This window comes from Anomaloglossus baeobatrachus, chromosome 2 (genome assembly GCF_048569485.1).
Source record: "Anomaloglossus baeobatrachus isolate aAnoBae1 chromosome 2, aAnoBae1.hap1, whole genome shotgun sequence".
NCBI lineage: Eukaryota > Metazoa > Chordata > Amphibia > Anura > Aromobatidae > Anomaloglossus > Anomaloglossus baeobatrachus.
The window spans coordinates 282758397-282786305 of NC_134354.1; the positions used below are offsets into that span (position 1 = coordinate 282758397).

The 27909-nt window shown below is 44.0% G+C and overlaps 1 protein-coding gene across 2 annotated transcripts; it reads left to right on the forward strand.

Annotated features, from left to right (window-relative positions):
- The first annotated feature begins 138 nt into the window (after nucleotides 1–138).
- On the forward strand, nucleotides 139–27907 carry LOC142291359 (zinc finger protein 593-like). 2 transcript variants are annotated; one of them, XM_075335828.1, is made up of 4 exons: nucleotides 139–235; nucleotides 13098–13303; nucleotides 27359–27421; nucleotides 27575–27907. In XM_075335828.1, the coding sequence occupies exons 2-4, from the start codon at nucleotides 13104–13106 to the stop codon at nucleotides 27693–27695; spliced, it is 384 nt and encodes a 127-aa protein (XP_075191943.1). In that variant the 5' UTR covers nucleotides 139–235; nucleotides 13098–13103; the 3' UTR covers nucleotides 27696–27907. The 2 variants fall into 2 exon arrangements, with proteins under 2 accessions (XP_075191943.1, XP_075191944.1); XM_075335829.1 differs by lacking the exon at nucleotides 139–235 and adding an exon at nucleotides 6321–6595.
- The last annotated feature ends 2 nt before the right edge of the window (nucleotides 27908–27909 follow it).

Below are 27909 nucleotides of genomic sequence, written 5' to 3' on the forward strand. Positions count from 1 at the left end.
TCTTTCCTATTTTTCTATGACGCCTGAGTCACTCTCCGGAAAGCAACTTTCTGTCTCTAATGAAGGAGCCATTTTGTTGTAGTGAAGCATTGTATCGTGTGAGAAACAGACTACGGTAAAATGGCCGCTAAGCAATATTGTTATTAGCTATTAGGTGGACCATTTCCAGTTCGCGCTCTTGTGGTAATGCCCCTCTTTGCGGCATGGTAGCCCAGCTGACCGGACTGTACGATAGGTGAGTGCTGTACGATTTTCCGCCTCTTCGCGCTCCTTGGGCCGGAGTCGCTGAGGAATCTCTCACTTTCCGTTCCGACTTTTCTTGCTTTACCTACAAATTATTAGTAAAACATGAGCTCTCTTGAATTTTTGATTTTTATAGTGAAAAAGGGGAACATTAGCCAGTAATTTTATTTTGATGAAGGTAAAGCAACAAATGTTCCTTTGTGACCAGCTCTATAGAGAGGATATAGGGAGAGCAGCTTTATAGAGAGGATATAGGGAGTGTGGCTCTATAGAGAGGATATAGGGTGAGCGGCTGCCTAGAGAGGATATCGGGAGAGCGGCTGCCTAGAGAGGATATAGGGAGAGCGGCTGCCTAGAGAGGATATAGGGAGAGCGGCTCTATAGAGAGGATATAGGGAGAGCGGCTGCCTAGAGAGGATATAGGGTGAGCAGCTCTATAGAGAGGATATAGGGAGAGCAGCTTTATAGAGAGGATATAGGGAGAGCGGCTGCGTAGAGAGGATATAGGGAGAGCGGCTCTATAGAGAGGATATAGGGAGAGCGGCTGCGTAGAGAGGATATAGGGAGAGCGGCTGCCTAGAGAGGATATAGGGTGACCAGCTCTATAGAGAGGATATAGGGAGTGCGGCTCTATAGAGAGGATATAGGGTGAGAGGCTGCCTAGAGAGGATATAGGGAGAGCGGCTGCCTAGAGAGGATATAGGGTGAGCAGCTCTATAGAGAGGATATAGGGAGAGCGGCTGCCTAGAGAGGATATAGGGTGAGCAGCTCTATAGAGAGGATATAGGGAGAGCGGCTGCCTAGAGAGGATATAGGGTGAGCAGCTCTATAGAGAGGATATAGGGAGAGCGGCTGCCTAGAGAGGATATAGAGAGAGTGGCTGCCTAGAGAGGATATAGGGTGAGCAGCTTTATAGAGAGGATATAGGGAGAGCGGCTCTATAGAGAGCATATAGGGAGAGTGGCTGCCTAGAAAGGATATAGGGAGAGCGGCTGCCTAGAGAGGATATAGGGAGAGCGGCTGCCTAGAGAGGATATAGAGAGAGCGGCTCTATAGAGCGGATATAGGGAGAGCGGCTGCGTAGAGAGGCTATAGGGAGAGAGCGGCTGCCTAGAGAGGATATAGAGAGAGCGGCTGCCTAGAGAGGATATAGAGAGTGGCTGCCTAGAGAGGATATAGGGAGAGCGGCTCTATAGAGAGGATATAGGGTGAGCAACTCTATATAGAGGATATAGGGTGAGCGGCTGCCTAGAGAGGATATAGGGAGAGCGGCTGCGTAGAGAGGATATAGGGAGAGCGGCTCTATAGAGAGGATATAGGGAAAGCGCCTGCATAGAGAGGATATAGGGAGAGCGGCTGCCTAGAGAGGATATAGGGAGAGCGGCTGCCTAGAGAGGATATAGGGAGAGCGGCTGCCTAGAGAGGATATAGGGAGAGCGGCTGCCTAGAGAGGATATAGGGAGAGCGGCTGCGTAGAGAGGATATAGAGAGAGCGGCTGCCTAGAGAGGATATAGGGTGAGCAGCTCTATAGAGAGGATATAGAGAGAGTGGCTGCCTAGAGAGGATATAGGGTGAGCAGCTCTATAGAGAGGATTTAGGGTGAGCAGCTTTATAGAGAGGATATAGGGAGAGCGGCTCTATAGATAGGATATAGGGAGAGCGGCTGCCTAGAAAGGATATAGGGAGAGCGGCTGCGTAGAGAGGATATAGGGAGAGCGGCTGCCTAGAGAGGATATAGAGAGAGCGGCTGCGTAGAGGATATAGGGAGAGCGGCTGCCTAGAGAGGATATAGGGAGAGCGGCTGCCTAGAGAGGATATAGGGAGAGCGGCTGCCTAGAGAGGATATAGGGAGAGCGGCTGCCTAGAGAGGATATAGGGAGAGTGGCTGCGTAGAGAGGATATAGGGAGAGCGTGGCTGCGTAGAGAGGATATAAAGAGAGCGTGGCTGCATAGAGAGGCTATAGGGAGAGCGGCTGCCTAGAGAGGATATAGAGAGCGTGCCTGCCTAGAGAGGATATAGGGAGAGCGGCTGCCTAGAGAGGATATAGGGAAAGCTTGGCTGCCTAGAGACTATATAGCGAGAGGAGCTGCGTAGAGAGGATATAGGGAGAGAGTGGCTGCCTAGAGAGGATATAGGGAGAGCGTGGCTGCCTAGAGAGGATATAGGGAGAGCTTGGCTGCATAGAGAGGATATAGGGAGAGCTTGGCTGCCTAGAGAGGATATAGGGAGAGCGGCTGCCTAGAGAGGATATAGGGAGAGCTTGGCTGCATAGAGAGGATATAGGGAGAGCTTGGCTGCCTAGAGAGGATATAGGGAGAGCGGCTGCCTAGAGAGGATATAGAGAGAGCGGCTGCGTAGAGAGGATATAGAGAGAGAGCGGCTGCCTAGAGAGGATATAGAGAGAGCGGCTGCCTAGAGAGGATATAGAGAGTGGCTGCCTAGAGAGGATATAGGGAGAGCGGCTCTATAGAGAGGATATAGGGTGAGCAACTCTATATAGAGGATATAGGGTGAGCGGCTGCCTAGAGAGGATATAGGGAGAGCGGCTGTGTAGAGAGGATATAGGGAGAGCGGCTCTATAGAGAGGATATAGGGAAAGCGCCTGCATAGAGAGGATATAGGGAGAGCGGCTGCCTAGAGAGGATATAGGGAGAGCGGCTGCCTAGAGAGGATATAGGGAGAGCGGCTGCCTAGAGAGGATATAGGGAGAGCGGCTGCCTAGAGAGGATATAGGGAGAGCGGCTGCGTAGAGAGGATATAGAGAGAGCGGCTGCCTAGAGAGGATATAGGGTGAGCAGCTCTATAGAGAGGATATAGGGAGAGCAGCTGCCTAGAGAGGATATAGAGAGAGTGGCTGCCTAGAGAGGATATAGGGTGAGCAGCTCTATAGAGAGGATTTAGGGTGAGCAGCTTTATAGAGAGGATATAGGGAGAGCGGCTCTATAGAGAGGATATAGGGAGAGCGGCTGCCTAGAAAGGATATAGGGAGAGCGGCTGCGTAGAGAGGATATAGGGAGAGCGGCTGCGTAGAGAGGATATAGGGAGAGCGGCTGCCTAGAGAGGATATAGAGAGAGCGGCTGCGTAGAGGATATAGGGAGAGCGGCTGCCTAGAGAGGATATAGGGAGAGCGGCTGCCTAGAGAGGATATAGGGAGAGCGGCTGCCTAGAGAGGATATAGGGAGAGCGGCTGCCTAGAGAGGATATAGGGAGAGTGGCTGCGTAGAGAGGATATAGGGAGAGCGTGGCTGCGTAGAGAGGATATAAAGAGAGCGTGGCTGCATAGAGAGGCTATAGGGAGAGCGGCTGCCTAGAGAGGATATAGAGAGCGTGCCTGCCTAGAGAGGATATAGGGAGAGCGGCTGCCTAGAGAGGATATAGGGAAAGCTTGGCTGCCTAGAGACTATATAGCGAGAGGAGCTGCGTAGAGAGGATATAGGGAGAGAGTGGCTGCCTAGAGAGGATATAGGGAGAGCGTGGCTGCCTAGAGAGGATATAGGGAGAGCTTGGCTGCATAGAGAGGATATAGGGAGAGCTTGGCTGCCTAGAGAGGATATAGGGAGAGCGGCTGCCTAGAGAGGATATAGGGAGAGGGGCTGCCTAGGGAGGATATAGGGAGAGCGGCTGCCTAGAGAGGATATAGGGAGAGCGTGGCTGCGTAGAAAGGATATAGGGATAGCGGCTGCCTAGAGAGGCTATAGGGAGAGCGTGGCTGCCTAGAGAGGCTATAGGGAGAGCGTGGCTGCCTAGAGAGGCTATAGGGAGAGCGGCTGCCTAGAGAGGATATAGGGAGAGCTTGGCTGCCTAGAGAGGATATAGGGAGAGGGGCTGTGTAGAGAGGATATAGGGAGAGCGGCTGCCTAGAGAGGATATAGGGAGAGCGTGGCTGCCTAGAGAGGCTATAGGGAGAGTGGCTGCCTAGAGAGGATATAGGGAGACCTTGGCTGCCTAAAGAGGTTATAGGGAGAGGGGCTGCGTAGAGAGGATATAGAGAGCGTGCCTGCCTAGAGAGGATATAGAGAGCGTGCCTGCCTAGAGAGGATATAGAGAGCGTGCCTGCCTAGAGAGGATATAGGGAGAGCGGCTGCCTAGAGAGGATATAGGGAGAGTGGCTGCGTAGAGAGAATGTGGAGAGAGTGGCTGCGTAGAGAGGATATAGGGAGAGCGGCTGCCTAGAGAGGATATAGGGAGAGCGGCTGCCTAGAGAGAATGTGGAGAGAGCGGCTGTGTAAAGAGGATGTGGAGAGAGCGGCTGTGTAGTGCGGATGTACAGAAACTGGCTGCATAGAGAGGATATAGGGAGAGCGGCTGCCTAGAGAGGATATAGGGAGAGCGGCTGCCTAGAGAGGATATAGGGAGAGCGGCTGTGTAAAAAGGATGTGGAGAGAGCGGTTTTGTAGTGCGGATGTACAGAAACTGGCTGCATAGAGAGGCAGTTGTTTTTTATGTGCAGAAAAGAAGCGCTGTGGGCACATGGCCGCGCAGGAGACTGGTAAGCAGAATGCGCTGCTCTCTGGGCTGGGGAGTCTGGGTCCATTTTGGTGGAGTTGGAGTCGGTATAAATTGGACTGACTCTGACTCCTAAAATATATAATACATTTCAATGCAGAATGTGCTGAATATTTTTTTCATAAGAATTTGGGAACGTTATGAAATGTCCTATAAATTTCTGTTCTATTTCTGATCTAAGAATCTAGGCTTTTAGTTGAGATGAATCTGTGCTGCACTTCAGCTACATGATATAAGTAGTGATGTTACCATTTTACTACAGTAAATTTATCACAAACATGAGTCATGTATTCACTATAAAGACACATCTGCAGGTTTTTCTCACTATCTGACATAAAAGCAGAATAAACCTTTCCTGTTTTAGGTCAGTTAGGAACCAAAATTATTTATATTTACCAAATGCCAGAACAATGAGAGAGAGAATGAAGGCATTTTTATTATTTTCTGCAAAGGCAAAAGTTTACATACACTAAGGGCGGCTTTGCACGTTGCGATATCGCAAGCCGATGCTGCGATGTCGCACGCGATAGTCCCCGCCCCCGTCGCAGGTACGATATCGTGTGATAGCTGGCATAGCGAAAATTATCGCTACGCCAGCTTCACATGCACTCACCTGCCCTGCGACCGTCGCTCTGGCCGGCGACCCGCCTCCTTCCTAAGGGGGCAGGTCGTGCGGCGTCACTGCCACGTCACACGGCAGGCGGCCAATAGGAGCGGAGATCAGCAGGATGTAAACATCCCGCCCACCTCCTTCCTTCCGCATATCCTACGGAAGCCGCGGTGACGCCGGTAGGAGATGTTCCTCGCTCCTGCGACTTCACACACAGCGATGTGTGCTGCCGCAGGAGCGAGGAACAACATCGGACCGTTGCGTCAGCGTAATTATGGATTACGCCGACGCTGCACCGATGATACGATTACGACGATTTTGCGCTCGTTAATCGTATCATCTAGGCTTTACACACTACGATGTCGCATGCAATGCCGGAAGTGCGTCACTTTCAATTTGACCCCACCGACATCGCACCTGCGATGTCGTAGTGTGCAAAGCCCGCCTAAGGCTATGTGTGCACGTCTGCGTATTGCACTGCAGTGTAAAGGCATGCGTTCTGCGTTCTGCAAATTCCAGCCGTACGTTGCATTTTAGAACGCAGCGTTTTGCATGCTGAAATATTTTGCCAAAAATTTTTGTTCTAAAAAGCAACATGTCAATTCTTTTGTCCATTTTTGGATGCTTTTCCCATCTGTCTGTGGCAGAACAAGCATCCAGAACGCATGAATTCTGCATTCACAATGCATCCAAAACGCAGCTTTTTGGCTGCGTTTTGAAACGCACATGCAGTGACTTAAATGCTGCGGAATATTTGACAACCAGAACGCAACGTGCACACATACTCGTAGAGTACTATGTCTTTATACAATATGGGACAGCCCATATGATGATGTCATGTCTTTGGAAGCTTCTGATAGGTTTATTGGCAACAACAGAGTTAATTAGAGACACACCTGTGGATGTATTTTAATGCACACCTGTAACACACTACATCTTTGTGTAGCATCATAGGGAAGTCAAAAGAAATCAGCCAAGATCTCAGGAAGAGAATTGTGGACTTGCACAAGTCTGGATCATCCTTGGGTGCAATTTCCAGATACCTGAAGGTGCCTCGTTCATCTGTACAAACAATTATACGCAAGTACAAACAAGATGGGAATGTCCAGCCATCATACCGCTCAGGAAGGAAATGGGTTCTGTGTACTGCAAATTAATGTACTTTGGTCAGACATGTGTATATCAACCCAAGAACAAAAACAAAAGACCTTGTGAAGATGCTGGCGGAAGCTGGTAAGATTGTGCCATTATCCATAGTGGAACGATTACTGTATCAACATGGGCTGAAAGGCCACTCTGCCAGGAAAAACCCATTCCTCCAAATAAACATAAAAAAAGCCAGATTAATGTTTGCAAATGCACGCAGGAACACAGACCTTAATTTTTGGAGACATGTCCTGTGGTCTGCAGAAATTGAAATGTTTGGCCATAATGACTATCGTTAAGTTTGGAGAAAAAGGAAGAAGCTTTGAAGCATGAGGCTATGTGCGCACGTTGCATTGTTTTCCGCAGCGTGTAAGTCACTGCCTGTGCGTCTCAGAACGCAGCCGAAAATGCTGCGTTCTGAGACGCATTCGGCAGAACGCAATGTGCGCACATTCCTGGAGAATTCATGCGTTCTGGATGCTTGCTCTGCCATAGACAGAGTGGGAAAAGCATCCAGAACGCACATTTTTCACAGTGCGATCCCAATTGGCTCTGCAGCATCCCCATAGACTTGCAGCAGAGCCGAGTGGGACCGCAGTGTCAAAAAGGGCATGGCTGGCTGCGAGACCGAGCCGCGCAATCAGAATGAACTCGGATGAACTTCACCCGACTTCATTGTGATCGCGCGGCTCTGTGCGTGTGCCGTGGCTTGATTTGCGGTCACACGTGAAGGACTCGCCTGTGATTGCAAATCCCCTGAGTGACCGCAGTGAGCCGCACGATCAGCTGTGCTGTCACTGAGGTTACTTGCAGCCACAGCTGCAGGCCTCCACCTGAGAGCGGTGGCCGCGAGTAACCTCAGTGACAGCACAGCTGATCGCGCGACTCACTTCAGTTGCTGCATTGAGCTCACAGGAAGCGGCGGTGTTCTACTGCCGCTCCTGTCAGCTTCCGATGTAGCAGAGCTGAAAGCATCGTGGGACCTTGCGTGGATTACGTCGGACCTGGAGTTGTTTTTGAGGTGTTAATAAAGTGGTGAAAGAGGGTGTTTTTTTGTCTTTCATTCCAAATAAAGGATTTTTTCGGGTGTGTGTGTTTATTTTCTTTATCTTACAGGTTAATCATGGAAGGTATCTCGGGGAGACGCCTGCCATGATTAACCTAGGACTTAGTGGCAGCTATGGGCTGCTGCCATTAACTCCTTAGTACCCCGTTTGCAACCGCACCAGGGCAGTTCGGGATGAGCCGGGTAAAGTCCCGGATTTGTCGCATCTAATGGATGCAGCAATTCCGGGCGGCTGCTGGCTGATATTGTTAGGCTGGGGGGCTCCCCATAACGTGGAGCTCCCCATCCTAAGAATACCAGCTTTCAGTCGTGTGGCTTTACCCTGGCTGGTATCCAAATTGGGGGGAACCGCGCTTCGTTTTTTTTCCAATTATTTATTATTTTTTTTTACTGCTTGATATAGACCCGTCCACTGGCGGCTGTGATTGGTTGCAGTGAGACAGCTGTCACTCAGCGTGGGGGCATGTCTGACTGCAACCAATCATAGGCGTTGGTGGGCGGGGGAAGCAGTGAATACTAGATGGAATAATGAGCGGCCGGCATTTTCAAAAGAGGAGAAGCCACCACAGTGTGAACACCATGCCGGTGATCGTGGATCGGTGAGTATGAGAGAGGGGGGAGAGGGATAGACCGACATGGACAGAGAGAGAGAGAAATAGAGAGACCGACCGACAGACCAACCGACAGAGAGAGAGAGACGAAAGAACTGCCTTTGTTTTGTTAAAAAAACATGCGGATCGCAACAATAATGCAAACGCACTGCTTAACATTTTGGCAGTGTTTTTCTACAACTCATTGATTTCAATGTGTGTAGAACGCAGCCAAAACCGACAAAAGAATTCACATGCTGCTTCTTCAAACGCAGAGATTTTGACAGATTTTTGACAATCAAAACGCTGCGTTTCAAAAAGCATCGTGCGCACAGATTTTGCATGATTCTCATAGACTTTGCTGGGGAATCAGAACGCATGCATTTTGTCAATGACCACAGTGCAGTTGTAAACGCAGCCAAACGCAACGTGTACACACAGCCTTACAACACCATCCAAACTGTGAAACACGGGGGTGGCAGCGTCATGTTGTGGGGTTGTTTTGCTGCAGGAGGGACTGGTGTATTTCACAAAATAGATGACATCATGAGGAAAGAAGATTATGTGGCAATACTGAAGCAACATCTCAAGACATCAGCTGGGAACTTAAAGCTTGGGTGGAAATGGGTCTTCCAAATGGACAATGACCCAAAGCATCTGCTAAACTGGTTACAAAGTGGCTTAAGGATAACAAGATCAATGTTTTGGAGCGGCCATCACAAAGCCCTGATTGCTGATGTAAAGTGCTATGGAATTAATAGCGCTATATAAGTGAATAAAAATTACATATTTCAATCCTATTGAAAATTTATGGGCAAAGTTGAAAAGGCAGGTGTGAGCAAGGCACCTACAAACATGGCTCAGTTACAACAGTTCTTTCAGGAGGAATGGGCCCAAATTTCTATCAACTATTGTGAGAAGCATATGGAAGGAGATCCAAAATGTTTGACCCATGTCATTACAGTGTTAGGACAATGGTACCAAATACTAATGAAATGAATGGAAACTTTTGAATTTTCAGAAAGTAATAAAAATGCCTTAACACACTCTCTCTCTCATTATTTTGGCATTTGCTAAATATACATAATTTTGGTTCCTAATTGACCTAAAACGGGAAAGGTTTATTCTGATTTCATGTCAGATAGTGGGAAAAACATGCAGATGTGTCTTTTTAGATAGTGTATGTAAACTTCTTCTTTCAACTGTATGAGGGAGTCGGAATCAGGGAAATTAACCCCTAACGACCTCGAGCAGTAATATTACTAGCAGCAGACCTAGCGGTCATAGTGTTACTGCCCGCGGTCTGCTGCAAGCAGCTTGCAGCGATCGCCGCACATCTCAGCTCATTTTTACAGCTGAGATGTGTGCCTGCCAGGCACGAGGAGAATCATTATCCACCCGTGCCATTTAACCCCTGAAATAATGCTGTCAATATGTGACAACACCATTATAATGGCATCGGCGGTAAACATTTACTCACCGGCCGATACCGGAAGTCACGTGACGTTGTTGTCATGGTAGCACAGAGTCATGTGATGACTCCTGTAGCACACGACTCACTTCCTGCCTCACGGAGCCGAGAGCTGGGTGAGACAGCTTAGCAGCATATCCTGTTCACAGGATCAGCAGATATGGCAGAGCGATCAGACAGCTGATCCATATAGCCCCCTAGGGGGACCTAGTAAAATGTAAAAAAAAGTTTTTAAAAATTGAAAAAAAAACCTAAGTTCAAATCACCCCCCTTTCGCCCCATTGAAAATGAAAGGTTTAAAAAAATATACACACATTTGGTATCGCCGCGTTCAGAAATGCCCGAGCTATCAAAATATAAAATCAATCTGATTGGTAAGCGGCGTAGCGGCAAAAAAATTAGACCGCCAAAATGATGTTTTTTGGTCGCCACAAATTTTGTGCAAAATGCAATAAAAGGTGATCAAAACGTAGCCTCTGCGCAAAAACGGTACCGTTAAAAACGTCAGCCTGAGCAAAAAATAAGCCATCACTGAATCATAGATCCCGAAAAATGAGAACACTACAGGTCACGGAATATGGCGTAAAACATACGCCACTTTTTTCTGATTTTTTTAACCCCTTAGATAAAAGTAAACCTATACATGTTTGGTGTCTACAAACTCGCACCGACCTGAAGTATCACACCCACACATCAATTTTACCATTTAGTGAACACAGTGAATAAAATATCTCAAACACAATAGTGCTATCGCACTTTTTTTCAATTTTTCCGCATTTGGAATTTTTTTGCCGTTTTCTAGTACAGTATATGGTAAAACTTATGGTTTCATTTAAAAGTACAGCTCGTTCCGCAAAAATTGAGCCCTCGCATGACCATATTGACTGAAAAATAAAAAAGTTAAGTCTCTCGGAAGAAGAATGGCAAAAAAAAAAATGGAAAGCGAAAAATCGGTCGGTTGTGAAAGGGATAAGGAGTTGGAGGTTTGGATTACTGACTCCACAGCCCTGCCTGCTTTATCCCTATTTTTTTTCTTTTTATATTTTTTAATTATCCTGTTAATTGCCCGAAGTTTCCTGAAAACTCCGGGCCCGGGATTGGCACACGGATACTAGGTCACCTGGGCTGATCCGAACTTTTACAGTCCATCTCTATTGACTACCACTTTTAAGAAAGTGTTATCTCATTCATCTTATTAACATGTTCATTATAAGTAAGCTTGGTTTATCCCCACCCTTGCCAATGTTTGACAACTTTCTGCCTACATTATGTATAGGCAGAATGCAGGCACTTAGGCTTAGGGGAGGCATAAACTGAGCTCATGAATACAAGTGCATCTCAATAAATTAGAATATCATAAAGTTAATTTATTTCAGTGATTCAATACATAAGGGAAACACTCACACACAGAGAGATCTATTTCAAGTGTTTATTTCTGTTAATGTTAATGATTATGGCTTACAGCCAATGAAAACTCAAGTCATTATCTCAGAAAATTAGAATATTATATAAGACCAACTGAGAAAATGATTTTACACTCAGAACTGTTGGCGCCTACTGAAAAGTCTGTACAGTAAATGCACTCAATACTTGGTTGGAGCTCCTTTTGCATGAATTACTGCATCAATGCGGCGTGGCACTGCTGAGGTGTTATGGAAGCCCAGGTTGCTTTGATAGCAGACTTCAGCTCGTCTGCATTGTTGGGTCTGGTGTCTCTCATCTTTCTCTTGACAATACCCTATAGATTCTCTATGGGGTTTAGTTTAGGAGAGTTTGCTGGCCAATCAAGCACAGTGATAGTGTGGTTATTAAACCAGGTATTGGTACTTTTGGCAGTGTGGACAGGTGCCAAGTCCTGCTGGAAAATGAAATTTCCATCTCCAAAAAGCTTGTCAGCAGAGGGAAGCATGAAGTGCTCTAACATTTCCTGGTAGACAGTTGCGCTCACTTTGGTCTTGATAAACACAGTGGACCTACACCAGCAGATGACATGGCTCCCCAAACCATCACTGATTGTGGAAACTTCACACTAGACCTCAAGCAGCTTGGATTGTGGCCTCTCCACTCTTCCTCCAGACTCTGGGACCTTGATTTCCAAATGAAATGCAAAATTTACTTTCATCTGAAAACAGACATTGGACCACTGAGCAACAGTCCAGTTCTTTTTCTCCTTGGCCCAGGTAAGACACTTCTGGCATTGTTTATTGGTCATGAGTGGCTTGACACAAGGAATGCGACAGTTGTAGACCATGTCCTGGATATGTCTGTGTGTGGTCGCTCTTGAAGCACTGACTCCAGCAGCGGTCCACTCCTTGTGAATCTTCCCCAAATTTTGAATTGCCTTTTTCAACAATCCTATCAAGGTTGCGGTTATCCCAGTTGCTTGTGCACCTTTTTCTACCACACTTTTTCCTTCCATTGAACCTCCACCATTAATATCCTTGGATACAGTACTCTGTGAACAGCCAGCTTCTTTAGCAATGACCTTTTGTGGCTTACCCTCCTTGTGGAGTGTGTCATTGACTGCCTTCTGGGCATCTGTCAAGTCAGCAGTCTTTTCCATGATTGTTTAGTCTACTGAACCAGACTAATTATCAAAAAGAGAAAATGCACTTGTGGAACCACTGATGTGGCTGTCTCAAGGCTGCTTCAGCACTTCTTTACAATGAAGAGGAAGAAATAGGAGAAAATAGGACTTTGTGTGCCAAAATTACGTACCAACATAATTAATATCATCCAAAACCAAATAGTTGCATGTAAAAATTCGTTTTTATTAAATATAAGGGATGGGGATAAGAAATCAAGATACAATACAATGATTCATATATAGTGCAGGGAACGAGGACAAGGATAAATGGCACGAAGGACCCTACAGAGTAATTAGGGTAGATAGAACTATAAAAAACTAGCCTGACAAGCTATAGTATATAGCAAATGCTGACATGCAAGAGGATTGAGTCAAGCATAGATGGATTTCCTATTTGAACCAGACTAAGGGACCATTCTAAACGCTTAGGGAGCCTTTGCAGGGGTTTTGTGGTAATTATTCTAATTTTCTGAGATAATGACTTTTGGGTTTTCATTGGCTTTAAGCCATAATCATCAACATTAACAGAAATAGACATTTGAAATAGATCCCTCTGTGTATAATGACTATATATAATGTATGTTCCCTTTTTGTATTGAATTATGGAAATAAATTTCACTTTTTGATGATATTCTGATTTATTGAGATGCTCTTGTATATCAAGAACTACATGAGATCTAGGAACGATACATCAGATAAAAGTGATTTATGAAAACTACAGTAAATGACCCTGTGCCGGAATCAGGGTCTGCCCTCCAATAAACTGCCCTCAGATTGTGCAGCAAAAATGTATTGACAGATTCTCATTAATATTTTGATATTATCCTATTCCTTTTTCATCATAATTTTGGGGTGATTTTTTTTCTTCCTTTTAGACCACAATGACTCGCTCAAAGCAGATCGGAAATCACAAAAGCGACAAAAAGAAAAATATTTCAAAACTCTGGAAAACCAAAAGGAGAGTTAAAGACATAGACCAGATTCATGAAGATCTTCGTCCTGAAAATGTTCCTCGTTTACTAAAGCAGGAAATAGACTACAGTCTTCCCGGCAATGCACAACATTACTGTATACACTGCGCGTGAGTACATTGTTCTGTATTGTGCGGTGTGTGACGTGCAGGTTTTGTGAGGAGGAGAGAATACAGGAATATAGATTAGACTGGTTATCCCGTAACCAAGAGGACCTGTGCCCATCAGTGAAAGCAGCAGAATGAAATAGCTCAACGTTTACTCTGTGTGAAGGCACACAGCATAGAGGTTGTTCCAGCAGGGGATAGAGCTGGAGTGACACAGGCTACAGATCATTAATACAGTCATATGAAAAAGTTTAGGCACCCCTATTAATGTTAACCTTTTTTCTTTATAACAATTTGGGTTTTTGCAACAGCTATTTCAGTTTCATATATCTAATAACTGATGGACTGAGTAATATTTCTGGATTCAAATGAGGTTTATTGTACTAACAGAAAATGTGCAATCTGCATTTAAACAAAATTTGACCGGTGCAAAAGTATGGGCACCTCAACATAAAAGTGACATTAATATTTTGTAGATCCTCCTTTTGCAAAAATAACAGCCTCTAGTCGCTTCCTGTAGCTTTTAATGAGTTCCTGGATCCTGGATGAAGGTATATTTTACCATTCCTGTTTACAAAACAATTCCAGTTCAGTTAAGTTTGATGGTCGCCGAGCATGGACAGCACGCTTCAAATCATCCCACAGATGTTCAATGATATTCAGGTCTGGGGACTGGGATGGCCATTCCAGAACATTGTAATTGTTCCTCTGCATGAATGCCTGAGTAGATTTGGAGCGGTGTTTTGGATCATTGTCTTGCTGAAATATCCATCCCCTGCGTAACTTCAACTTCGTCACTGAATCTTGCACATTATTGTCAAGAATCTGCTGATACTGAGTTGAATCCTTGCGACCCTCAACTTTAACAAGATTCCTGGTGCCGGCATTGGCCACACAGCCCCAAAGCATGATGGAACCTCCACCAAATTTTACTGTGGGTAGCAAGTGCTTTTCTTGGAATGCCGTGGTTTTTTGCCTCCATGCATAACGCCTTTTTGTATGACCAAACAACTCAATCTTTGTTTCATCAGTCCATAGGACCTTCTTCCAAAATGTAACTGGCTTGTCCAAATGTGCTTCTGCATACCTCAGACAACTCTGTTTGTGGCGTGCTTGCAGAAACGGCTTCTTTCGCATCACTCTCCCATACAGCTTCTCCTTGTGCAAAGTGCGCTCTATTGTTGACCAATGCACATTGACACCATCTGCAGCAAGATGCTGCTGCACTTCTTTGGAGGTGGTCTGTGGATTGTCCTTGACTGTTCTCACCATTCTTCTTCTCTGCCTTTCTAATATTTTTCTTGGCCTGCCACTTCTGGGCTTAACAAGAACTGTACCTGTGTTCTTCCATTTCCTTACTATGTTCCTCACAATGGAAACTGACAGTTTAAATCTCTGAGACAACTTTTTGTATCCTTCCCCTGAACAACTATGTTGAATAATCTTTGTTTTCAGATCATTTGAGAGTTGTTTTGAGGAGCCCATGATGCCACTCTTCATAGGCTATTCGAATAGGAGAACAAGTTGCAAGTGGCCACCTTAAATACCTTTTCTCATGATTGGATACACGTGCCTATGAAGTTCAAAGCTCAATGAGGTTACAAATCCAATTTAGTGCATTAGTAAGTCAGTAAAAAGTAGTTAGGAGTGTTCAAAACAAGAAGTTGATAAGGGTGCCCATACTTTTGCACCGGTCAAATTTTGTTTAAATGTAGATTGCACATTTTCTGTTAGTACAATAATTCTCATTTCAATCCAGAAATATTACTCAGTCCATCAGTTATTAGATATATGAAACTGAAATAGCTGTTGCAAAAACCCAAAGTGTTATAAAGAAAAAAGGTTAACATTAATAGAGGTGCCCAAACTTTTTCATATGACTAGCTCTTCAGCCTCATTTGCATATCAATTTAAACCCTGATTTCTCAATAATGGAGGAACAGACTGGCCATGTCAATGCATCACTGGACTTGTCTTTGAAAGAGCTACATGCGCATATTAATAGTTTGGGGGTGAAATCCTTCTGACGGATTCCCTTTAAGAATAACTGTAATTGGCCACTCAGACATGCAGAAATAAATCTGTGCTAACCTTAATGGATTCCACTGCAGTAAAAATCGTTTTAGTTGTCACTATCTGTAATGTCCTTCATAGTGATAAGTCTAGCGTCATCTCTAGTTAACAATGACGTTCTTTACCCAGGCAAAAAATATGATTCGTACTTCCAGGTAGCAAGGACTATCCTAATAGAAATGCCGGTAATCTGCTCCACAACAGATTTAAAGGGAACCTGTCATGGCAAAAAATACTATTAACCTGAAGTTATAGGTTTTATCTGCAGGTTAACAGCGTTCTAAAACTGCCCGGCCATCACACTTATAGCCAGCAACTTGGAAGAAATTAACTTTATTGCTCCTGGCAGCCTTCGGCTTCCAGTCATAGAGGAGTGGTTTTAGTAGTTTGTCATTGCTCAGTTAATAGTGAGCGGCAGCTGTAATCACACCCCGGCACTGACTAACAGCTGGCACAGCAGCGCATCAGTACTAAGCTGCTGCCATTCAGTCCCGGGGTGTGATTACAGCCGCCGCTCACAATGTACTGGGCCACATCTGAAGCCACATCTCTGATTGAAAGCTGAAGGCTGCAGGGAGGAATAAAGTTAAATTCCTCTCAGTAGCCAGTCTTTCAATGTGGTGGCCAGGCAGTTTTAAAGCACTATTAACCTGCAGATTAACCGCATATCGGCAAGTTAATGGCATTTTTTTTTCACATGATGGTTCCCTTTAAAAAATGTCCATCATGTGTTATATTGAAAACTGTCACTATACGTATGTGGTAGACTGTCTTCTTGGTCAAGCATATCTGATCTCTTTGTATGGCTATCTTAGAGGGGTTGTTCCACTCCCAACTTGGTAAGTGAGAGGTGCTGTGATGTTGTCGTATTTTAGGACAAACTATTTTATGACTTCAGCTCCAAACATACGGTCAATGCAGAAAGTGTTGGCACCCTTGAAATTATTCCAGAAAATGAAGTACAGTGGGGGAAATAATTTTTTGATTCCTTGCTGATTTTGTAAGTTTGCCCACTGACAAAGACATGAACAGTCAGTAATTGTAAGGGTAAGTTAATTTCAACAGTGAGAGAATATCCAAAATAACAAAAATGAAGAAACTTCAGCTCTTCACTCCCAAATCTTACCTCCGGTGCACGGAAACACCCTGACCTGGGTGGAAACACATGAAGAAAGGAAGAAGTTCCAGCAACTTCAGGAGAAAGTAGAATTTTCTTAAAAACAGTTTCTTTATTGGTAATAAAAATATTAATATTCCATCCAAGCAAGACAAAAAATGGAGAGGCAAGACAGAGGAGCTGTTTCCTACGCGTTTCAACCTGAATAGGTCTTAATCATGGAATGCGCAGAGGAAATCTCTAAGACAGTATTTAAAGTCTGTGCACAACAAAAACAGGTTGAATTGATTGGATGTGTTACCACCCAGCCCATTTAATGTGGAGAGCACAGAGAAGAGAAAAAAAAAAAGAGAAAGAATAGAAACTGAGACACTGCACCAAAAAGTCAGCACAACAACAGAAAGTAAAAGAAAAAACACCAAAAAATATATATACATAAACTGATTAAAAACAGAAGCAACCAGAGAGATCACATGATAAGAAATATATATATGCCCGGTATAATCTATAGATAAAGGACTCTTTAGAGACAAGAAAGATTTTTTTCCCCCTCCTGACAGGGACAAAAAAAGGGTAAGGAAAAAAAACCCAAAATCATTTGTTAATGTCCAAACACACACTCTGTTGGATGCTCACCTGTCCCCGGTGATGCTGTCCCCGGAACTGAAGTCCCCAGCGCTGGTCCTGCTTCCAGCTCTTCAGTGCAGTGAATAATTAATGAGAATAATGAACGGGGGTCAGAAGGAGACAGCAGAGCCGAAGAAAACAGCGCTGGATACAGATGATTATGGAAAATCTTTTTAATTAAAAGAGCTGAGTTTTCTCCGGTACATGTCACACTGATGTCACACGGATGACATCAGTGTGCGGTCCGTGTGACACCCGTGATGCAGGAGAAAAAACGGACATGTCTCCGTGTGCGCGTGTGGGGCCACGAGGGGTCACACGGTCTGTGTGAAAACACGACCTTGTGAGTAACAGCAAATAACAACATGGGTACGTGTGGCATCTGTGATAAAAAATGATGTGTCACGTACCTGAAACACGGACGTCTGAAACCAGCCTGAGTGTGTGGACAGGAGACTTCTATACAGGTGACAATTTAAGACAGGTGTCTATAATGCAGGTAACAAGTTGATTAGGAGCATCTAACTGTTCTGTAGGAGTCAGAACGCCTAATGGTTGGTAGGGGATCAAATATTTATTTTTCTCTGAAAAATGCAACTATATTTATACAATGTGATTTTCTGGGTTTTATTTTGGATATTCTATCTCTCACTGTTAAAATTAACCTATGCTTAAAATTACAGACTGTTCATGTCTTTGTCAGTGAGAGCTTACAAAATCAGCAAGGGATCAAATCATTATTTCCCCCCCATTGTATTTCTCCCAAAAAAGTATTGCAATTACATGTTTTGTTACACATGTTCATTTTCTTTGTGTGTATTGGAACAACACTAAAAAAAAGGCAAACTGGACTTAATTTCACACAAAACTCCAAAACAGGACAAAATTGTTGGCACCCTCAACTTAATATTTGGCTGCACACCCTTTGAAATAAATAACTGCAATCAGTCGCTTCCTATAACCATCAAAAACCTTATTGCACCTCTCGGCTGGAATTTTGCACCACTCTTCATTTGCAAACTGCTCCGGGTCTCTCATATTTGAACGGTTCCTTTTCCCAACAGCAATTTTAACATCTCTTTACAGATGTTCAATGGGATTTAGATCTGGACTCATTACTGCAATTTCAGAACTCTTCAGCACTTTGTTTACAACCATTTCTGGGTGCTTCTTAAGTATGTTTTGGGTCATTGTCCTGCTGGAAGATCCATGACCTAGAACAGAAACACAGATTTCTGACTCTGGGCACCACATTGTGATCCAAAATTCATTAATATTCTTCAGATTTCATGATGACTTGCACACAGTGAAGGCACCCAGTGCCAGCGGCAGCAAAACAACCCTAAAACATCTTTGAACCTCTACTATATTTGACTGTAGGTACTGTGTTCTTTTCTTTGTAAGCCTCATTCTGTTTTTGATAAACAGTACAATGATTTGCTTTACCAAAATACCAAAAAGCTCTATCTAGATCTCATCTGTCCACAAGCTTTCCTAAAAGGATCAACAAAGAGCCAGCACCAATGTGCACTAAGGCATCAAATATTCCAAACTGCATTATAAAAATTTTTTTGAGATTTTTGGCAAAAAATTGCAATTTCTTGAGCTGCTTCGCCACGTCACGGCAAATCTCATTTGAAGCAGTCCTACACTAAAATATTTTTATAAAATGTGCCATGCGGCCTCACATATAAATAGCAGAACTGCTCTCAGCAGCACTCACCTGGTCTATTGCAGTCCCGTACCCATGACTGAGTCATGGCTGTGGGCGGGACAGGTCCAAGCAAATGCTGCATGAAGTATATATAGCCTGTGGACAAAGCCTGATGACCCAATGTGAACAGTCACCAAACGCCAAAATCTATACAGATGGAATACATCCCAAATTGGGGTGCATAGCAAGGTGGAGGTCAACCACCGACCAATTCAACAAAGAAACAACAAAGAGCCAGCACCAATGTGCACTAAGGCATCAAATATTCCAAACTGCATTATAAAAATTTTTTTGAGATTTTTGGCAAAAAATTGCAATTTCTTGAGCTGCTTCGCCACGTCACGGCAAATCTCATTTGAAGCAGTCCTACACTAAAATATTTTTATAAAATGTGCCATGCGGCCTCACATATAAATAGCAGAACTGCTCTCAGCAGCACTCACCTGGTCTATTGCAGTCCCGTACCCATGACTGAGTCATGGCTGTGGGCGGGACAGGTCCAAGCTATATATATACTTCATGCAGCATTTGCTTGGACCTGTCCCGCCCACAGCCATGACTCAGTCATGGGTACGGGACTGCAATAGACCAGGTGAGTGCTGCTGAGAGCAGTTCTGCTATTTATATGTGAGGCCGCATGGCACATTTTATAAAAATATTTTAGTGTAGGACTGCTTCAAATGAGATTTGCCGTGACGTGGCGAAGCAGCTCAAGAAATTGCAATTTTTTGCCAAAAATCTCAAAAAAAAATTTTTATAATGCAGTTTGGAATAATTGATGCCTTAGTGCACATTGGTGCTGGCTCTTTGTTGTTTCTTTGTTGAATTGGTCGGTGGTTGACCTCCACCTTGCTATGCACCCCAATTTGGGATGTATTCCATCTGTATAGATTTTGGCGTTTGGTGACTGTTCACATTGGGTCATCAGGCTTTGTCCACAGGCTATATATATACTTCATGCAGCATTTGCTTGGACCTGTCCCGCCCACAGCCATGACTCAGTCATGGGTACGGGACTGCAATAGACCAGGTGAGTGCTGCTGAGAGCAGTTCTGCTATTTATATGTGAGGCCGCATGGCACATTTTATAAAAATATTTTAGTGTAGGACTGCTTCAAATGAGATTTGCCGTGACGTGGCGAAGCAGCTCAAGAAATTGCAATTTTTTGCCAAAAATCTCAAAAAAAAATTTTATAATGCAGTTTGGAATATTTGATGCCTTAGTGCACATTGGTGCTGGCTCTTTGTTGTTTCTTTGTTGAATTGGTCGGTGGTTGACCTCCACCTTGCTATGCACCCCAATTTGGGATGTATTCCATCTGTATAGATTTTGGCGTTTGGTGACTGTTCACATTGGGTCATCAGGCTTTGTCCACAGGCTATATATATACTTCATGCAGCATTTGCTTGGACCTGTCCCGCCCACAGCCATGACTCAGTCATGGGTACGGGACTGCAATAGACCAGGTGAGTGCTGCTGAGAGCAGTTCTGCTATTTATATGTGAGGCCGCATGGCACATTTTATAAAAATATTTTAGTGTAGGACTGCTTCAAATGAGATTTGCCGTGACGTGGCGAAGCAGCTCAAGAAATTGCAATTTTTTGCCAAAAATCTCAAAAAAAATTTTTATAATGCAGTTTGGAATATTTGATGCCTTAGTGCACATTGGTGCTGGCTCTTTGTTGTTTCTTTGTTGAATTGGTCGGTGGTTGACCTCCACCTTGCTATGCACCCCAATTTGGGATGTATTCCATCTGTATAGATTTTGGCGTTTGGTGACTGTTCACATTGGGTCATCAGGCTTTGTCCACAGGCTATATATATACTTCATGCAGCATTTGCTTGGACCTGTCCCGCCCACAGCCATGACTCAGTCATGGGTACGGGACTGCAATAGACCAGGTGAGTGCTGCTGAGAGCAGTTCTGCTATTTATATGTGAGGCCGCATGGCACATTTTATAAAAATATTTTAGTGTAGGACTGCTTCAAATGAGATTTGCCGTGACGTGGCGAAGCAGCTCAAGAAATTGCAATTTTTTGCCAAAAATCTCAAAAAAAATTTTTATAATGCAGTTTGGAATATTTGATGCCTTAGTGCACATTGGTGCTGGCTCTTTGTTGTTTCTTTGTTGAATTGGTCGGTGGTTGACCTCCACCTTGCTATGCACCCCAATTTGGGATGTATTCCATCTGTATAGATTTTGGCGTTTGGTGACTGTTCACATTGGGTCATCAGGCTTTGTCCACAGGCTATATATATACTTCATGCAGCATTTGCTTGGACCTGTCCCGCCCACAGCCATGACTCAGTCATGGGTACGGGACTGCAATAGACCAGGTGAGTGCTGCTGAGAGCAGTTCTGCTATTTATATGTGAGGCCGCATGGCACATTTTATAAAAATATTTTAGTGTAGGACTGCTTCAAATGAGATTTGCCGTGACGTGGCGAAGCAGCTCAAGAAATTGCAATTTTTTGCCAAAAATCTCAAAAAAAATTTTTATAATGCAGTTTGGAATATTTGATGCCTTAGTGCACATTGGTGCTGGCTCTTTGTTGTTTCTTTGTTGAATTGGTCGGTGGTTGACCTCCACCTTGCTATGCACCCCAATTTGGGATGTATTCCATCTGTATAGATTTTGGCGTTTGGTGACTGTTCACATTGGGTCATCAGGCTTTGTCCACAGGCTATATATATACTTCATGCAGCATTTGCTTGGACCTGTCCCGCCCACAGCCATGACTCAGTCATGGGTACGGGACTGCAATAGACCAGGTGAGTGCTGCTGAGAGCAGTTCTGCTATTTATATGTGAGGCCGCATGGCACATTTTATAAAAATATTTTAGTGTAGGACTGCTTCAAATGAGATTTGCCGTGACGTGGCGAAGCAGCTCAAGAAATTGCAATTTTTTGCCAAAAATCTCAAAAAAAATTTTTATAATGCAGTTTGGAATATTTGATGCCTTAGTGCACATTGGTGCTGGCTCTTTGTTGTTTCTTTGTTGAATTGGTCGGTGGTTGACCTCCACCTTGCTATGCACCCCAATTTGGGATGTATTCCATCTGTATAGATTTTGGCGTTTGGTGACTGTTCACATTGGGTCATCAGGCTTTGTCCACAGGCTATATATATACTTCATGCAGCATTTGCTTGGACCTGTCCCGCCCACAGCCATGACTCAGTCATGGGTACGGGACTGCAATAGACCAGGTGAGTGCTGCTGAGAGCAGTTCTGCTATTTATATGTGAGGCCGCATGGCACATTTTATAAAAATATTTTAGTGTAGGACTGCTTCAAATGAGATTTGCCGTGACGTGGCGAAGCAGCTCAAGAAATTGCAATTTTTTGCCAAAAATCTCAAAAAAAATTTTTATAATGCAGTTTGGAATATTTGATGCCTTAGTGCACATTGGTGCTGGCTCTTTGTTGTTTCTTTGTTGAATTGGTCGGTGGTTGACCTCCACCTTGCTATGCACCCCAATTTGGGATGTATTCCATCTGTATAGATTTTGGCGTTTGGTGACTGTTCACATTGGGTCATCAGGCTTTGTCCACAGGCTATATATATACTTCATGCAGCATTTGCTTGGACCTGTCCCGCCCACAGCCATGACTCAGTCATGGGTACGGGACTGCAATAGACCAGGTGAGTGCTGCTGAGAGCAGTTCTGCTATTTATATGTGAGGCCGCATGGCACATTTTATAAAAATATTTTAGTGTAGGACTGCTTCAAATGAGATTTGCCGTGACGTGGCGAAGCAGCTCAAGAAATTGCAATTTTTTGCCAAAAATCTCAAAAAAAATTTTTATAATGCAGTTTGGAATATTTGATGCCTTAGTGCACATTGGTGCTGGCTCTTTGTTGTTTCTTTGTTGAATTGGTCGGTGGTTGACCTCCACCTTGCTATGCACCCCAATTTGGGATGTATTCCATCTGTATAGATTTTGGCGTTTGGTGACTGTTCACATTGGGTCATCAGGCTTTGTCCACAGGCTATATATATACTTCATGCAGCATTTGCTTGGACCTGTCCCGCCCACAGCCATGACTCAGTCATGGGTACGGGACTGCAATAGACCAGGTGAGTGCTGCTGAGAGCAGTTCTGCTATTTATATGTGAGGCCGCATGGCACATTTTATAAAAATATTTTAGTGTAGGACTGCTTCAAATGAGATTTGCCGTGACGTGGCGAAGCAGCTCAAGAAATTGCAATTTTTTGCCAAAAATCTCAAAAAAAATTTTTATAATGCAGTTTGGAATATTTGATGCCTTAGTGCACATTGGTGCTGGCTCTTTGTTGTTTCTTTGTTGAATTGGTCGGTGGTTGACCTCCACCTTGCTATGCACCCCAATTTGGGATGTATTCCATCTGTATAGATTTTGGCGTTTGGTGACTGTTCACATTGGGTCATCAGGCTTTGTCCACAGGCTATATATATACTTCATGCAGCATTTGCTTGGACCTGTCCCGCCCACAGCCATGACTCAGTCATGGGTACGGGACTGCAATAGACCAGGTGAGTGCTGCTGAGAGCAGTTCTGCTATTTATATGTGAGGCCGCATGGCACATTTTATAAAAATATTTTAGTGTAGGACTGCTTCAAATGAGATTTGCCGTGACGTGGCGAAGCAGCTCAAGAAATTGCAATTTTTTGCCAAAAATCTCAAAAAAAATTTTTATAATGCAGTTTGGAATATTTGATGCCTTAGTGCACATTGGTGCTGGCTCTTTGTTGTTTCTTTCCTAAAAGGATGTTGGGAAACTGAAGTGTTGCTTTTTTATGCCTGTGTCAGCAGTGGAGTTCTCCTCAGCTGACACAATTTCACCCTTAAGGTCCCGTCACACACAACGAGATCGCTAACGAGATCATTGCTGCGTCACCGTTTCTGTGATGCAGTAATGATCTTGCCAGCGATCTCGTTATGTGTGACACCTACCAGCGATCAGGCCCCTGCCGCGAGATAGCTAGTTGTTGCCGAAGGGTCCGGACCATTTTCTTCAAAGGTGATGTCCTGCTGGGCAGGACACATCGATGTGTTTGACACCTAACAATGACCTCCTATACAGGTTGCTCATCGTTATGCAGGTCGCTCATCGTTACTGCATCGTTGGTAAGGTCTGACTGTGTGACATCTCACCAGCGACTTACCAGCGATCCTTATCAGGTCGCATCATTTTCGGGATCGCTGGTAAGTCGTTAATTGTGACGGGGGCTTTAGCCTGCAAGACAGCTTGAATTTGTTTGGAACTCAGTTAGAGCTGCTTATCCACCTCTGACTATCCGGTATTGAAACTTTTCATCAATTTTTCTCTGCTGTCCAAGGAGATTACCTACAATGCCATGGGTTGTAAACTTTTTGATTATCTTGTGAACCGTGGACAAATGAACATCAAGATTTCTGATGATTGAATTGTAATCTTGAGATTGTTGTGGGGGGTTTTTTCCAACAATTTTTGTTGCTAGTCCTCAGACAGTTCTCTTCTCCTCTTCCAGTTCTCCATGCTTAGTGTAGCACACACAGACATATAATGCAAAGAGTCAGTCAACTTGTCTTTTTTTATCTGAAAGTGTGATTTTCATATTGCCCACACCTGTTACTTTCCAAAGGTGAGTATGAATGAGCATCACACACATGAAACAAAGTTGTTTACCCTCAATTTTGGAAAGATGCCAACAATTTTGTACTGCTCATTTTGGGTGGTTTGTGTGAAATTATGTCCAATGTTGGCCTTTTTTTTCTTAGTTTTTTGTTTTTTTTTTCTTTTTTCTTTTTTTTTTATTGTTCCAATACACGCAAAAAGAAATAAACATATATATGACAAAATGTGTAATTGCAATCATTTTCTGGAAGAAGTACTTCATTTTCTGGAATAGTTTCTAGGGTGCCAACACTATTGGCCATAAGTATATATGTCTGGATGAGATGAGATATTTCCTTCAGTCTAATATTGATTTAGGAGGAATTGTGGGATAATATAGCAATCACAGGGAATACTATTCTCTCCCTATCTCGATTTGGATATGTTCTTTCATTTGTAAGGCTTGATTTTCGATACATTGCTCATCTTTCTTCAATTATTGAAATGAGTGTGTTGATTTTGGTCCCTTTCCCGGCAACTGCTACAGATCTCCTAAATGTTGAAAGTCCCTTTGGTCTTGATCGATGTCTGCACCATTGTGATACTCCACTGTGCTCTGTACTGAAATCTCGCGGGTGCTGGATGTATGTTGATGAGGACGATGGTCAAGCAAGGAGAGCACCACACATTCATAGGGCTTTGAACACACTTAATGTGTGAGATTTAAGTACAGATCACAAATAGTTGTCACAGTGATGCAGCCATCCTTGAAGAACAATCGAGAGGTGCTATGTGGTAATTAGTGAGTAGAGCTGGAGAACTTGCAGGGACTAGAGGGGTGCCAGATCATTTACATAATACAGAAAAGATGGACTTTTCACTACACTGGATCTGCTGACACACGGGTATGATTGAATATAAGGTCAATAATTGTTTTGTATCGGAGAATGGCAAGAGGGGCAATGAAACTGGCCTAATCCTAGTTCCTTGTCTCGGAAATCAGAGACTTCTGATAGACTGTGTCAGCTTTCAGTAACCTACATACCCAGCAGTAAAAGAATTATAAATCGTTACGTTCTTCAGAACAGAGAAGATTTTAACAAGACTTAAAGGGTATTTCCCTCTGCAAAATCCTATCCTAATATGGTTTTTGGGGTAGTAATAATAATAATATTTAGCAAATACCTCCAATTAGAAATGTAGTATAGCTCTACTGATTCACTGTGTTGTTACCTCATGTTCAGGGAATTGCAGGACCCCTTAGGTGTCGAGGACTTGCAGGACCTTAGGTGAGCTTAGTTACGACCATGAATATAGTCACAGCCAATTAGTTGCTATGATCATAACCATGGATACCGAAGGTCCAGCAGTACCGTACCTTGAACATGAGGTAAGTGACAATGAATCAGGAGAACTAAATTACATTTCTAATTGGAGGTATTTGCTAATATTATTACTACACCTTTGACTTATTGGGATAGGATCTTGGAGCTGGGAATACTCCTTTAATTTACAATTTGTTTGTATACTTCAAGCACTTTGCAATGTATCTATTTAAAGGAATCTGTCAGTAGGTTTTTGCTCCTCTATTATGCAGGCAGCAATGTGTCACTTACTTTACTGGGTGCTTTAGTTAAAATAACGTTTTATCTGCTGCAGATCTATCAGTTCTCTACACGCTGACCTCTGTATAACCCCACCAAACTACTAAATGGCTGTTTTCTATTTGGATTGGCAGGTGTGGGGTTATACACAACTCATGAATATGGAGGACTACATGCCATGAAGGTTACTAGTCCTCTCATGATAATCCCCTGTCGATAAAACTGTCTTTTTATCAAAACTACAGCAAGCAGCCTAATAAGAGACACGTCATTGGATTAGTCTCAATTAAGGTCTGGAGACCCAAAGCTTGTACTTCGACCCTGCATGCCGGATGTTGGAATCCAGCCTTAGGGATACTTCTCACATAGCGAGATCGCTGCTGAGTCACAAGTCTTGTGACGTACCAGTGACCTCATCAGTGATCTCGCTGTGTGTGACACTAAGTAGCGACCTGGCCCCTGCTGTGAAATCGCTGATTGTTACACACTGTTCTGGGTCATTTTTTTGGTCGTCAGGCTCCTGCAGGGCAGCACACATTGGTGTGCTTGACACCTCACCCAACGACCTCGGTCATGACTCACGTAGGCGTGCATCTTCGTTATTTTCTGCGCCCTCTCATTTCCGATTGGTAATCGCTACTGCGGTCGGATTGGCCGCTTCTATCCTCTGTTCTGGCTAGTAGATCGCAGTACATTTCAGAGGGCTGAATTCACTTGCCCAGGACCACGTGTAGCAGCAGATCGTAATACAGTCCATTTTGCATCAGGACTGTAGGATGGAAGCGCTATTATGTTGCCTTCTCTAAAGGCAAGGCCGCCCAGTCACAACGCAGTTACGACCACCAATCGGAGCAGAGGGGCGCGGAAAAGGCAATGTAGATGCACGCCTATGTTACTAATCAAGATTTGAATCGTGCTATGTGACAGGGTCCCAGCGACCGCCGTATCGTTGCTGCGTCGTTGGGAAGATCTGACTGACAGGTCACTAGCAACCCTGTAGTAACACACCAGCGATCCTGACCAGGTCGTATCATTGTCGGAATCGCTGGTACGTCGTTTAGTGTGACGGTACCCTTACACGCACACATATCTTTGCTGGTTACACTTAGCAAACACAGCTCTACCCCTCACACATCACATACATTCATGGGAATGGGAATGCATGTAATGTATGCACCAGTATGTAGACAGCCAAGCCATATATGTGGTAATATATAGGCAGCACAGAAAGAGGCGGAAGGAACAAACAGTATACACTTGTATCAGAGATGCATGGCATCTATTCATTAAGCCAGTTGTGTGTCCTCACTATAAGTTTTTCTTATTTTTAAGGAGATACTTTGTGGATCTGAAGACGTTAAAGGAACATTTTAAGACCAAAGTTCACAAGCGCAGGTAAAGATCTGTTTCACTTTATACACAGGCTTGTGTAAGCTTGTCGGGGTGAGTGCGTTCTGATTTGGGAGGCTGAGCGAGCTGTTGTGGGAATACCTTGAAGGGTTCAGATGTGAGTGACAGGTCTTACATAGGATGTGATCTCTGTTACAGGCTGAAGCAGCTGAAAGAGGAGCCGTACACCCAGGAAGAGGCAGAGCGAGCAGCAGGGATGGGCTCATACAAAGCGCCCAAGCAAATCCAAGTGCGGACACAGGAGATACCAATGGAGTAGCATATTATACCAGCAGACTGTGAGGAAACGTCATTCCCACCGGAGTCCACTCTTGTGATATGACTGTTGTGCGGAAGATGGATGCTGCAATCTCCAGAAGTGTTGTACATTATCGCGGGCTGTGATAAGTTATTGTGAACTTAGAAAGTGGCCCCAACATCTGTTCCTCGGCTACAAGTGCTGCGGTGATAAAAACTACACTTTCACATTCAGA